The sequence below is a fragment of the Lepisma saccharinum genome, chromosome 9 (genome assembly GCF_977018435.1).
Source record: "Lepisma saccharinum chromosome 9, izLepSacc3.1, whole genome shotgun sequence".
NCBI lineage: Eukaryota > Metazoa > Arthropoda > Insecta > Zygentoma > Lepismatidae > Lepisma > Lepisma saccharinum.
Genome location: NC_139237.1, coordinates 92,636,113 through 92,650,444, shown reverse-complemented (window position 1 = coordinate 92,650,444; position 14,332 = coordinate 92,636,113). Strand labels below are relative to the sequence as shown.

At 37.7% G+C, this 14,332-nt stretch overlaps 1 protein-coding gene across 1 annotated transcript; it reads right to left on the bottom strand.

The window, feature by feature from the left end:
- Positions 1-3,676: 3,676 nt before the first annotated feature.
- LOC145992825 (GPN-loop GTPase 3) lies at positions 3,677-14,021 on the bottom strand. Its single transcript, XM_083129216.1, has 4 exons — positions 13,858-14,021; positions 8,019-8,215; positions 6,261-6,581; positions 3,677-4,009 (listed from the first exon to the last, which is right to left on the bottom strand). Exons 1-4 carry the CDS (start codon positions 13,900-13,902, stop codon positions 3,724-3,726), a joined length of 849 nt encoding a protein of 282 aa, XP_082985342.1. The 5' UTR covers positions 13,903-14,021; the 3' UTR covers positions 3,677-3,723.
- Positions 14,022-14,332: the final 311 nt, after the last annotated feature.

Below are 14,332 nucleotides of genomic sequence, written 5' to 3'. Positions count from 1 at the left end.
AACATTTGTTCACAAATGTAGATATGCTCGTATCAGTTTATAGATATTTACCAAAATAAGATCAAAATAATATTTTAATTCTGATAATTAGAGCCCGGAAGTTTGGCAAAATGCCTCTTTTTATCTACTGCATATATTGATAACATTTTTCCGGATATACGTTTTTTATGTTGTTTCGAATGTTTTGGAAGCCTTTTCATTTTGCCTATTTCGGACCCCACTGCCTATTTTTAATTATAATGCCTTTTTTTGCCTTTTTCAATTAAATTTGAACATTTTTTTTAAAAAAATGTGTAAATAAATCATTTTTCTCCCAAAAAACGTTGTTGGCATTTATTTTTCTTCCGTTTATTATGTGAATAATTTTCGCCTTATTTAAGTAATATTGAACTCAGGTATGTTTCAACATTGCTGAAGGAGAAAAGTGTGTTTTAAAAAAAATAGTATTTCATTTTGAGTTAAGATATTGCCTTTCCGTTAACATGTCCTTGTGAATGATTGACTGCTGGAAACCTGTTGCAGAACACCTGCACAATTACGTCATCACGTCCAGTGTCCGTGTCAGGAGGTTATTGACAAGAAACAACACTAATGCCCAAGGGCCTTTGCATGGATTCCAAAATCAACTTCTCTATCTTTAGTTTAGTTCTGCACTTTGGAAGGAAAGGATCGTGTAGTTGTCATCATGCCGAAATTTAGTGTGCTATTAAGTGGTAAGTTACATGGTTACGTGCATGAATTTGGTGAAAGCACATTTTTGACAGATGGTACTATTCTTCTCTGCAAGATGTGAAAAAACATTCAACCATGAGAAAAAATACTTTATATCTCAGCATGTGTCAACAGCAAAACATAAATCTGCAGTTGCCAAAAAGGTTGGACAGAAGAAGATATCCCTAATTTCAACAGTGGGCACTTCATCCAACAGGCAATCTCAAGTTTTCTCTTGAACTGTGCAAAGCTTTCATGGAAGCAGGGATACCTTTCTGGATAGTGGAAAACAAGTCACAGGAAATTCCTGGAGAAATACACTAAAGAAACGGTGCCGTCGGAATCTATGCCGCAGAAAACATATTTAAGTATCTGCTACGAAGAAGCTCTGCAAAGAATTCGTGCTGAAGTTGGTGGAAAGAAGGTTTGGATTTAAACAGATGAAAGTACTGACGCTATGGGATGCTGAATAGCCAACATAATCATATGAACTATGGAACCAACATGCGGAGAATCCTCGTCATTTCTTCTCACGTCAGAACAACTACAGAGAGCCAATGGTTCGTCAATAGCTCAGTTATTCTCAAATTCCCTACTTCTGCTCTGGCCAGATGGTGTACATCATGATGACATGTTACTTTTTATCAGTGATGCAGCTCCCTATATAAAGAAGGCTGCCATAGCATTGAAAATTCTCTTCCTGAACATGCTTCATATCACATGTGTAGCCCACGCAATGCACAGAATCGCCGAAAAAGTTAGTGTGTTGCACCAGTGTTGCACCCAGAAGTCGACAGGTTGATTTCGAACACAAAGAAGATATTTCTGAAATCTCCCTCTCGAACCCGAACATTTCAGGAAGTTGCACCTGAGCTTAGTTTACGTCCGCAACCAGTCTTGACCAGATGGGGAGCCTGGATATCAGCAGCTATATATTATGCTAACCACCTTGAAAAAATCAGTGAGGTGATCGATGCTCTTCCAGAAAATGAAGCGGCTTCAATTCGTTAAGTGAAAAACTCCTGTGCTATTCAGAACTGAAGAATGAACTGTCGTTTATTTTTGCACATTATGGTGCATTGCAAGAGACAATTACAAAGCTAGAAAAAAGAGGTGAGACTTGTAGCATCCATGAAAATCTTCGAGGAATCTATGCAGCAGATGATGGAAGTGTCAGCTGTTGTGGAAAAGTGCAAATGGGTAATGAGTGCAAATGATGACTTGAAACAATTGAAGACAATTTGTGATATTCTAAAAGGTGAAAATGCTGTTATCGAAATGAGTCCAGCTACATTTGCTTATTTTATGTATGCTTCATTAACATTTTGCCAGAAATTATAGATAAAAGTAAGTGACTTTCACATGTGCCTTTTTCAGTTTATTTTGCCTTTTTTCCCATTTTTAGTGCCCATTTTCCACATTATAAATGCCTTTTTGCTGGCCTACTTTAACGAAAATAAATACCTGAACTTCCGGGCTCTACTGATAATTTATTTCTTCTCCACATTTCAACATCATGCACAAATGCTTTCTGGAATTTGTCATCTGTGTATGTTGTTTCATTGGGCAGGACACGCATACATCAGAGCAAGCATTCTATAATAATCAAATTATTATAGATATAAAGTGTGTATTGACATAGTATTGGGCAATATTGAAAAAAATACCATCCAGGTGATATCAACTAGATGATATATCGTCATATTTTAGCAATTTTTCATCACTATATTTGGTGATATATATCATGGAGATGATATATTGAAAAATATATGATGATATATTGCGATCTCAAATTTCCGATATCAACCATCCCCAATTGACATCTATCTGAAAAATTGAGCAAGTTCCGAGTCAGTCAACCTAATTGTGCACACAACTAACAAGTTCCGTCAAGGAATTTACTAACATTGTGTGAATTATGAAATCGGATCTCGGTACTTCTAAAAGAATACGCATGAAAAGGGCAATCATTATCTACATTCTCTGTCCACGACCTACTTCTCTGTGTAACTTTTCTACATGCGAGGTAATATATCCATCTTGGTTGATGTGAAAAGCAACAAAAAATATTACATTATTTTCTAGTTACGAAAGTGTCATTGCGAAATTTATAGTGTGGTTTCATGTGGTATTTTATCTGCTGGTAATTGATGATGTAGCACATTGGCTGTTATTACTAATATACTGGGCAGCTAGAATTGAAGTTGTCCTACTCGAAGCACTGGCAGCAATAATTTGATTTTTTTTTCCCTATCGGCATTCATTTCGCCATTGTCTGCATAGCCTCTGTACCAAGCTTCATTACTTCGCATGGTCTCCATAGGGTTTTCAGTAGGGCAACTTGAATTCTAACCACCTGGTGTGATATATTGTGTATTTCCAATCGTGTGTTTTGGGCAACTATGTAGTCAGGAGAGGGTGTTAGAGACGTGTAAACTATCCTGAAAAACTATTTTATATCATGATTCTGTAACAGCAATTTTTCCCTGACTGCAAGATTCAAACATTCATTTTCATAATAAATTGCCGAACAAGAAGAAACTAATTCTGTAGTTTATTATACAGCTTGCTTTATATGGTGGCCGATGAACCTATATGCACAACATGGTGGAGTCACATGACAGAAACAGCCAATCTGCACCCCTTGTATTGAAGCGAAGGCATGGCCACCAAGAATTCTGGCAAATGTTGCCAACCTGTCTTCTGTGATGTTTCTCTGTCTACCTGCGCAGCCATCATATGTCGTGAGCTGTATAATAAACAGTGAAAAATGTGAAATAACAGCTGTAATGGAATTGTGTGATAACCATGTGTCTAAACACACACACACAAAAAAAAATTGATAGATCCAGGCTACTAAAGCACAAAGGTTGGTTGATAGCTCAAAGTTGTAGCAATAGAATTGCACAATTCACACTGAATGAGGCGAGCTACTCCATGGAATGGTTCGAAGAGAAATGCTCTCTTAAAAAAGAGGAATTTTATTTACACATTACATTGACTTTATTCACATCAATCAAAGGGAAGTCCTGCAGAGGGTATATCATCGTCCTCATCAGGTTCTTCAAATTCGGCAACTTTCACATCAGCATCTTCACCAAACTGAATGATATTGTCTATCGTCAACATAAGGTCGCCAATGTTTTCTTCATCCCTTATATCCAAAGGACAGAACCTCACTAAGCTGTAGTCGTCTATCAGCTTTCCAATGGCCTCTGTTAAGTTCTTATACTTTTCACTCCACTTGGACCCAGTCTCCATGTCACCTACCAGATTATGGGGATCAGGTTCCAGGTATCTGTAATGGGAGAGATTGTAACACTGCTGTTTGCAGCTTAGAAAATGCATAACATTAATATCCTGGAATAAAGTACTTACTTGACCATGAAACTGTTACAGTGGCCACTAAAGTAAATGGAACTTCAATAAATCAGTTACACAGACAAGTATTATATTCCACTACATTAATTTCCTACTGAATTTTTCATTTTCTGAAACAAATAAAAATTGTTTTCTTAACCATATCTACCAGGTTAAAGGTAACAATGCTAACGAATAGGGCTTGGATTTATGGCCTCAAAAATTTAGAAATAAGATGAAAAGGGAGGTTGCTGCTTCACTACACACATGTGCTAAATCCCCATAATCCTAACACAGTTCTAACAAGAGGGCAAACAAAATCCCTTTGCATTACAAGCACAAGTACGATTTTTTATTTATAGAGCCCAATAGGCTGATTGCAATTATAGTGCTCGACTTGCATAGTATTATTAGAAATATTATCCTCCGCCTCCTAGATGCAACCAAAAGAAAAAATAAACAGCCACGCAACCAGAATGAAAAGGTAAAAGAAAAATGGATCAGCCTCCTCAGACATCCTGACCCAACAAAAAAAAAATATACAAAAAGTTCTAACTAGGCACAGTTTCAAGATAACAGAACAGCCCCCTTCCACCTAACCCATTTCAAGCAATACTATACCAACCCCAGTGCACAAACTGGCATCTGCATGATCACCTGCACTTGTGGAAGCAAGTATGTAAGTATGACGACGTGTCGACTGAAGGATAGACATGGACCACCGGCTCAGAAGAAGAAGAATAGGCCTTACGTGCAACCTCACCAACGAAACCCAAGCATGAACTGTGCCCAAGTGAGATCCACGTTAGAAAGACTTGCCATGGTGACCACTCCCACCAACCCATCAGAAATATGCATATGCACCCAACCCATCCTCCCTGCACGACAACCTTACAAAACAGCACAAACCTTAAAAGCCTGTAAAAAAAAAAAAAAACATCTGCCCATGCAAGTGAAAACAAACACCTTCCCACGGACCGGCAACGGACAGCACCAAAATCCTGATGCGTGGCAAAAGAAGGAACTACCATGCCAGAGCAGCAGAATGTGAAAGGCCTGCATCCACTAGCATCTCCTCGAATCATGTTTAAAGAGTTACACGCTCTCCACACTGGAGAGGTTGAAAGAAATGATGATTTCACTCTCTCGCAATAAACGATTTTGTGTTGTACCATTTCACACTTGAAAATTTGAGGGTTCTTCCCATTGTAGTGGGAACGGAGCATAGAACAGATATTACCATGTCTTGCATTGGCATGGTTTCCACCCAATTTACCAAGGCACATTGCGTGACATTTCCAGACGTTTTAAATGTGCAATTTTTTCCATTAACAGCATAAATATGGCATAAGCAACATGCACCTCATTTGATAAACAAGGTATATAAGTTTTTCTTGTATGTACGCATTGCTTGCATTGTAGAATTATTTTCCTGTAGTTTACGGTTATTACAAGCATAAGAAAACAGTTTTTCTTTGTGACATTTCAGGAGAACACACGCTCCCTTCATCCCTAATATAAGTTGTTCATGTTCAAAAGATTATGTGGGACAAACAGCAAGGAAAATGGCAATAAGATGGCACGAACACGATTTGGACATTATAAATCTAAACCCAAGAACAGGTTTGTCAGCTCACATCATCGAAGAGAAGCATTTGATTAAAAAGAGAAGGGTTTTAAAAAGATTGACGGGAAACACAGAGTTGAATGTCTGGGAAGCTTCGTTCATTGCAGAAGAACACTGGAATAAATTAAATAATGAAAATGGTAACATAGATCCAGTATGGAGTTTTCTTTTTCACAAATGGATTAAGCCACCATCTTTAAAATTTAATGTAACAGAAAACATCAAGAGACTTTGTGAAAACAATGATGAATTTGAATTACCTGATGATATTTGGGATTCATAATTTTAAATAAAAATAAAACAGACAGTTAATTTGCTATATTACAACAATGTAACATTGACAGCATCCATTATATAACGGATTCTTTTTGTTTAAAAAATTACTAACCATTGTTATAACTATCTTTAATCAAAATGAAAATAAATGATGAAGGAAGCGTGTGTTCTCCTGAAATGTCACAAAGAAAAACTGTTTTCTTATGCTTGTAATAACCGTAAACTACAGGAAAATAATAAGGTATATAAGGAAATTTCATTTTGTGTGACTGCACGAAAAACTCACTTATCTAGCTGTTTCTTAGCCGATTTGCTCAGAAGATCCATTTTGCTCAACACATTAACATGGGGAATCTCCAAGTTCACCATCACACTCAGCGCTGCCATGGTTCCCGACAGAAACTTGGAACTGTCCACCATGAACTGAGAGTCTATGAGGAAGATCCCACACACTCGGAAATTCCAATTGTGAAGCGTTTCCACCAACTGCTTCATCACTGTCATGTGAGTGTACAACTCAATCTGACCAGGGCAATCAAATATTGTGTAATCATCATCTTCGTCACCCAACTGCTCCTCCAGCCAGTCCAGATTTTGAAGCAGGTACCTGAAGGGAAGCAGAGTTGTTATTACAAGTAATTGTACAAATCAGAATTATTTTCTACCCAGTGTAATTATGAGATGAAGTAAATTGGCACTTAAACACAGTACTTTCAATTATTGACTGTACATACAAAGATGTTACACTTAACATGGAGGCCTGGTTTTAAAATATAAATTAAAAAGAACTTGCTTTATAACAGTTAGATCACTTCTCAACATGAATCTAGATTTCCAGTTCTAAATTTTAGAACCTTGTCCTTTGTAAGAAACCGGTAAAGCAAGAATTGGAAGTTATAGCTACATTTAAAATGGTTAAGTATATTATGTATATATATTATATATTTAACTACCCGTTAAGCGGCTCCAGTGCCTACCCAGCATCGTACCAAAGTGGGTACCTGGAGGAAACTCTGGGGGGTAAAGGTGGAGCATGGTGTTAATCACATCACCCCCACCTTCGGCAGTGACAAGAAAGTGTGGTGCCCTAACTCCACACCCCCTATACACCTTCATGGCATGGTGCAAAGCACAGGGGAGTACTTCACTTTTTTAAGTATATATAATAATAATAATAATAATCCGTGGCTCCACAGCCATGCAAGGGCCCTGGCCTATTTCCCGACTGCCAGTCTCCCTCCCACAATCCTACCTAGAGATGTGGTGATCTTCAACCGGTAATGGGGTGACGTGGGGTTAGCACGTCGAACCCTCAGTCATTATAGGAGATTTCAGAGACCAGATTACGCTACTCACTCATAGCTCCCCATTTTCCTCACGATGGTCCTATACACAGGCTGAAAACCCAGGCACGCTCGAACTCATGCTGTCCAGCAGTCAAAAAACCCAAAGCACAGCACCTTAGACCGCACGGCCACGGAGGAGGACAGTTAAGTATATTAGTCATAGATAAAGTTGCTGTGATTATGAGTAAATAAATTTTTGAAGTGTTGTTAACCACCCATTTAAAGTGTTTTAACTTTTCTTTTTAACTTTGGCTTGAATTCTTTCCTTTCCTCTAAGTGAACAAAATTTTGCCACTGCAAATCTCTATGTATCTAAAATTAATTAAATTTTCACCTAACCTTTATGGTTAGTGTGAGATAAATTACATCATTGATTATGCATGGTGTGAGAGACCAGGTTTTTCTAAAATACATTCAATTAATGGTCTAAAATGCCAAACCATCAATTATTACAATTAAATCTTTATATACAAACAAATCAAATTGTATAAAACTATGAAATGTATACTTTAGTAAAAAAAATAATTATACAGGGAAAAATAAGTAATTTTCCAGATCAACATTTTTATGTTGCATGCGAGGCCCAGAATTACAGAACGTGTGCGACCTACACAGGGTTAAAAATACACCATCATGCTTTCAAGTGCAGGAAACCAAGGTCATATTTTAGGAGAATCGTCCCTTATGCAGATACCTACTCCATGCAAAATATTAATCCTCCGTTTGGGCCAAATCGAAGATCCTCATCCTCCATAGCATCATCTAGGTGGATCAACTCTCTGATATCAACAGACGGCTGGTAGTCAAAATATTCAGCTGCTGGATCCAGGTTTACAACGTTCACTGTTCTCTTGGAGTTCTCAGCATGCATTTTCATCGTCGAGCAGAAGGTTGACTGAAATGAGAAAAAAATATCTTAGATGCCACATTTTGTAAAAATGTCTGCTACCATCATCAATGAACCATTCGTTACATACTATTTAATTCTATAAATGCTGCTGCTGTACAAAAACTTCAAACTCATTGGATAAGTAAGGAACCTATGCAAATTCAACACGAGGAAAGCCTACTATATCAAATAGTAGGCTGTGCAATAATAAGTATATACGTAAGAAAAAATAAGTTTCAGAGAATTAGATGATGGAACATTATCTAGTAAGAAAATAGCAATATTCTTAATTGCCGATTTTACCCCTTACAATACAGCTTGGTAGCATATGAATGAAGACTTGTTTCTGACTTTGGAACATACTTTGCTTCAATGACGATTGAATATGAATTCTTTAATTGTTACCGAAGTCTTGAGGTGTGTTGTTAGTAAACAGTAACCCTCAATCTACTGTCTCAACTCAGGAAGTTTCTTGTCTATTGCCCGGCATCCCAAGTAAAGAAACAAAAACAAATAAGAAATGTATATAATATGAACATCCCTCAATTTATTTTTCCTATGCACTGGTACTATTTAAAATGAAAAAAAATAATTCAATGCAAGATATCAGTATGGATTCTTAGAATGGCAACAAAAAAAATAAAACGTGCCTGAATATGTTCCAACAAGAAATCAGAGTATTTCCATGCCCCCAACTAGTAAGGAAAAATCTGGGGGTTGGGGTTAATAAGAAGATACTGTCGCAACTAAATTTGGATGTCTGGCAGCCTTCAGCAATTATACAAACAACACGTTTGGTGAGATTACCCTCCCCTTTAAAAAAAACAACAGAATTTGCACTTCGAAAATATGCTGAATATCAGCCTCACGCTTTGTCAAATTGCTTGTTATGAATTCAAGTTCCAGTATTACCACGGAGTTTGTAGAAGTCCATCAGTTTAATCTTAACTAACTTCGAATATATCTGTGGATGACAATCGACAGAGAATTAAAATTATTCTGGTCGACTGTGCAAATATAACGTCAGTTACTGAAATTAACTAAAGATCTTGAATCATGAGATGCTCAATGTTAACTACAATATTTAACAAATATTACATGAAAAATATGTTCTCGTTTGTACAATTTAATTTTTGCAAGTTCCCTTCAAGAAAATTAGAACTCACGAAACTGACAGAAGAGTTTCTATAGAAATAAAAAATTATCAAGCAATGCTTAATCAAAAAGGTGGAAAAGGAGTGGGTATATCTGTTCACGAAAGTCTTGCATTTTAACCAATATCATTCAATCCCAATTTAGTGATTTTTCAAGAGTATCGGGTGGAGGTAGTGGGAATCCAAGTGCACTTCTCATACATTGCATAAAATTACAGTCAAGCAATTAAGGTATATACATTCAAGACTGCATTAATCATAACTAGAGATTTCAATTACCACCCATTGTGGGGTTGACAGGCAGCAGGTAAGTTGGGTCGAACTGTTGTTGAATGGAGGAAGTGGAACAGTTTAAATGATAGATCTCCTACTCATACCTCAAAATGGGAGTAATCCCACTTCTATAGACTAAACACTAATTTCAGAAAAGTACTATGCAGATTTTACATGGGAAGCCGATATGGATCTGAGTGGCAAAGTTTTTATTTTATATACACAGACGGGTCTAAAAGTGAGTCAGGAGTTGAATTTGCAGTGTACAGAAAACATACCTATTATTTCGGCTTCCGCACGACTGTTCAATATTTATGGCAGAATCTTACGCAATTTACCATGCTTTAATATATGTCCAAAATTTAAATCTGAGAAAGTTCTTAATACTGAGTGACTTGCAAAGTGCTTTACAGACGCTTAAATCCTCTTACAAGAGTCTTCACAAATTATCCCCTTATATTAGAAATCATATTAAATTAGTCCAAACAATAAAAAAAAACTGGAAAAACCATTGATTTTACTTGGGTTAAAACACACAGTAATGTTACAGGCAATTTCCATGCTGATGAGTGTGCAAAGAGCAGCATGGCTTCCAAATATTATGAACGTATCATTGTATTATACTGAACTTCTCCCTAGAGTAAAGAAGAAAATTTTGAATGAATGGTTTGATTGGTGTCTAAATGAACTTGTAACAGTTGGATAATCATACAGACCATTTGCTGAATTCAAAGCACACAAACCATGGTTTCATCATGTTAGTGTTACAAGAAATGTAATTGTTTTAATTAATACGAGGCGCATCCAGAAAGTAAGTTTCCCTATTTTTTTAAAAAAAAAAAACCAACACAGTTTCAGGAAACCATTTATTGGCAACAGGTACAGCAAAGGTTCAGCTATTTTTCAAAATAGCAACCACCAGAATTGAGACACTTGTCATATCGTGGTATCAACTTTTGGATCCTACTGTCGTAGAACTCTGCCGCCTGTGAATGGAACCAGCGTGTGACAGACGTCATCAGCTCTTCGTCGTTGCCAAAACGCTCACCGGAGGACAGGAATTTCTTGAGGTGCAAGAAAACGTGAAAATCGCTGGGAGCCAGATCAGGACTGTACGGTGGATGATCAAACAACTACCAGCCAAATTCCGTCAAAACAGCTGCTGTGTGCCGAGCCGTATGTGGACGAGCATTGTCATGGAGGAGCACAACACCTGCAGTAAGCATGCCACGCCTCTTGTTTTGAATGGCACGTCCCAATTTCCTTAGTGTTTCACAGTAATGGTCAGCGTTCACCTTTCACCTCTGGGGAGGAAGTCAATGAGCAAAATGCCCTTCCTGTCCCAAAACACGGTGCACATCACTTTCTGTACCGACAGCGTCTGTTAGAATTTCTTCTTGACCGGAGATCCACTATGCCGCCAATGCATTGACTGCTGCTTGGTTTCCGGGGTGCAGTGTGAAATCCACGTCTCATCGCCCGTGACGATCCTGTCGAGGAAATCATCGCCATCATCATGGTACCGTTGCAGGAATGTCAGTGCTGCTCCTGAACGTTTCATTTTGTGTTCGGGTGTCAGGTTTTTCGGCACCCACCAGGCACACAATTTTTTGAACAGCAGGCGCTGCGTGACAATGTCATGCAACACGGATCGCGATATCTGCGGAAAAAGGCTACTCAACTCCATAATCGTGAAGCAACGGTTCTCTACGATGCGCTGCCGCACCAGCTCAACCAGAGCATCAGTCATGAGGGACAGACGTCCTCTGCGCTCATCATCATGGACACTTTGACGACCTTCCGAAAACTGCCGACACCAGCGACGCACCTTCTGCTTACTCATAATGTTCGGCCCATAGACCTCACAGAGCTGACGATGAATGTCAATTGGCGAAATGCTTTGTGCATTCAGGAACTTTATCACCGACTGAACCTCGCATGCGGCGGGAGAAGGAATACGAGCTTCCACTTTGGACCACTGCTGCCTCGCTACTGGCGCCGGGTGGGATCTGTCCGCCTGGCATATGATTAATATGTCTTAGCTCTGCTGCACATGCGCAATTTATACGGCTCATTATGTTTACTTTCATGGGAAAAAAATAGGGAAACTTACTTTCTGAATGCGCCTCGTAAGACTGAGATCAGGCCATTTGTATACTAGGCAACATTTATAAGGAATTGGAATAACAAACAATAAGAGATGTGAATATGGCTGAGAAAAGTGCAGACATGCAACATATAATACTGGAATGCCCAAAATATAATCGAGAGAGAAATATCTTGCATAAAACTTTATATAATCTAAAGGTTCAGTTTCCAAGTCAATTCAGATGTGCAGATGGTGTTTGTTAACACACTTAAGGAAGTATAACATACAATTCCCTTATTTTAATCTATTATCTGTAAAATAGGGGGAGACTGATAATTTTAATGTAAAACAATTATGGTAAAAAAGCTGTTAGGTCTAAAATAAAGGAATGAATCTTGACAAAGGTAACGGTACCAAATGTTGAATGATTTTTCGCAAGTTTAAAAGGAGTATTGGGAAATGTTTTAGAATACTGGAAAAGACTTGCAAGTAACATTTATGCTTGGAGAAACTAATTAGCACAGTTAAAGTATTATATACGTTAACAGTTTAGTATATCCGAAACACATTAAAATGGGATATTTTGTGTTTCGCATGGTTTGTACTTACCAATTCTGTATTGCGGAACATAGTTCAAGGTGCCATTATGCTTTCTACAAGAAAACAAATACAATTCTTCACATACAGAGTGATTTCTTTGATTCCTTTCCTCGCTTCAGTAACACAACATGGTGGCCATACCTTGACTCATGTTGTGGTATGCAGTGTTTCCAACCTTTTTCACCGAAAAATACCTACTATCGTGTTCGTCACCGGTGGAAGTTGTACATTATGCAAGGGTAGCTGACGGATAGCCCCAAGAACCAGTCACGGATAGTCCCACGAACCATTCACGGATAGCCCCACAAAGCATTATGCAGGGTAGCTGACGGATAGCCCCAAGAACCAGTCACGGATAGTCCCACGAACCATTCACGGATAGCCCCACAAAGCATTATGCAGGGTAGCTGACGGATAGCCCCACAACATAGTACAAAAAGGGAGGGGGGGTTGAAAACACTGACAGGGGGTTATGTCATGAAACATACGCTGCATCTGGTTTAGGTACAGGAAGCAAATGAAAACAATGGGAATTGATGTGTTGGTGAGATATTTCTCTTGAAAAATACATGATTTCCCGGTCAAATATATTCACCGATGAAAGAAAATACCTCGACGAATGTTGTAAACCTTAGACAAACTCATTTCCGTAAGTAGTTTCTTCTGTAAAAATGAAGGAATGTTTCCAATATACTAAACTGTTACCTTATTTACCGAAGAAATTATGATTCCAAAGGTAAGAAATAATTTAACAAAATAATATCATGTCACAATGACACAGTAGGCCTACGGGTACCCTTGATCCTGTGTACCCCCTAGAGAAAGTGAATTATCTCCCATGGTTTATGAAGATTTTGTTGTTTATGAACGTTTTCAGTTGATTTTAGCTCTCGGAAATGTGTTATTGTCAAGTAAAGTATGGAAGTAAACAATGTCTGTTATTGTAGAGTGTTACTTTACTGTGAAGCAGAACAGCCCGAAGACTTTATATATAAAGTGAATATAGCACCCAAAACAACTTTCCACAACAGTAGGTATAATTTTACATACTTACTTAGGATACTTACGTTATTTTCGACGTGTTCTTTCGCTATTTTAGTGTGCATACAAACAGTTTTTATAACAAAAAGCACTCCGAAATTGCAGGTTTTTACTTACGTGGGCCATTCTTTGGGATCAATTATCTCAGTTATTTGTGCTTTCCTAACGCTGGAACCACTTTTACATTACGTAAAACATTGAAATCTGTCGATTAAATAAATATTGACTTAATTATCAAGGAAGTACAGTGTGCAAATACGCACATGTAGGAGTATACGAAAAGAAATTAATTCTACAGCAAGCACGCAGTAAGTAAATAATCACCCAGCTTCTGACGTGTGTTAACAAACTTAAAACGAAATCAAATCATCTAATAAATAAGTGTGCAGCTTTAGTTTGGAATTAAACAAAATAAACGTGTTGCTTAAAAAATAAAATACCGTAAATTTGCATTTGTTTATATTATGATTTCACACAAGAAATGTATGTACCTTGCCACTTCCAGCTGGTCCCATTACTAATTGCGCGTACCTCATTTTGTCGATTTATTGCTGTTCAGCCTTTAAAATAAATTAACGTTTTGCACAATACTTCAAAACTGCCATTCATTTTTGTATGCCGAATGCAAACCACACAGATCACATGTCACTCCTTCCCAGCGTTGCCAACCCCTTATCTACGAAAAGTGCTGTTCGAACTGTGAAATAATGCTAGAATGCATTATTATTATTAACAATATATTTTATTACTATTTTTAGATGTTATATTTTATCCCACCCTAAGATCTATTTATTTTAAGTCGCTTTTTTGCCTTAGGGTCTCTGCGTGTAAGTACGACAATGAGGATGAATGGAGAACTGATGAAATGGACTATGGGATGGAAAAAATATAATTGCATGTCCATATCTTATCAAGGGTCGAACTAGGGCATGTGGCTCAGTAAATTTGTAAAAATACTTCCCATGT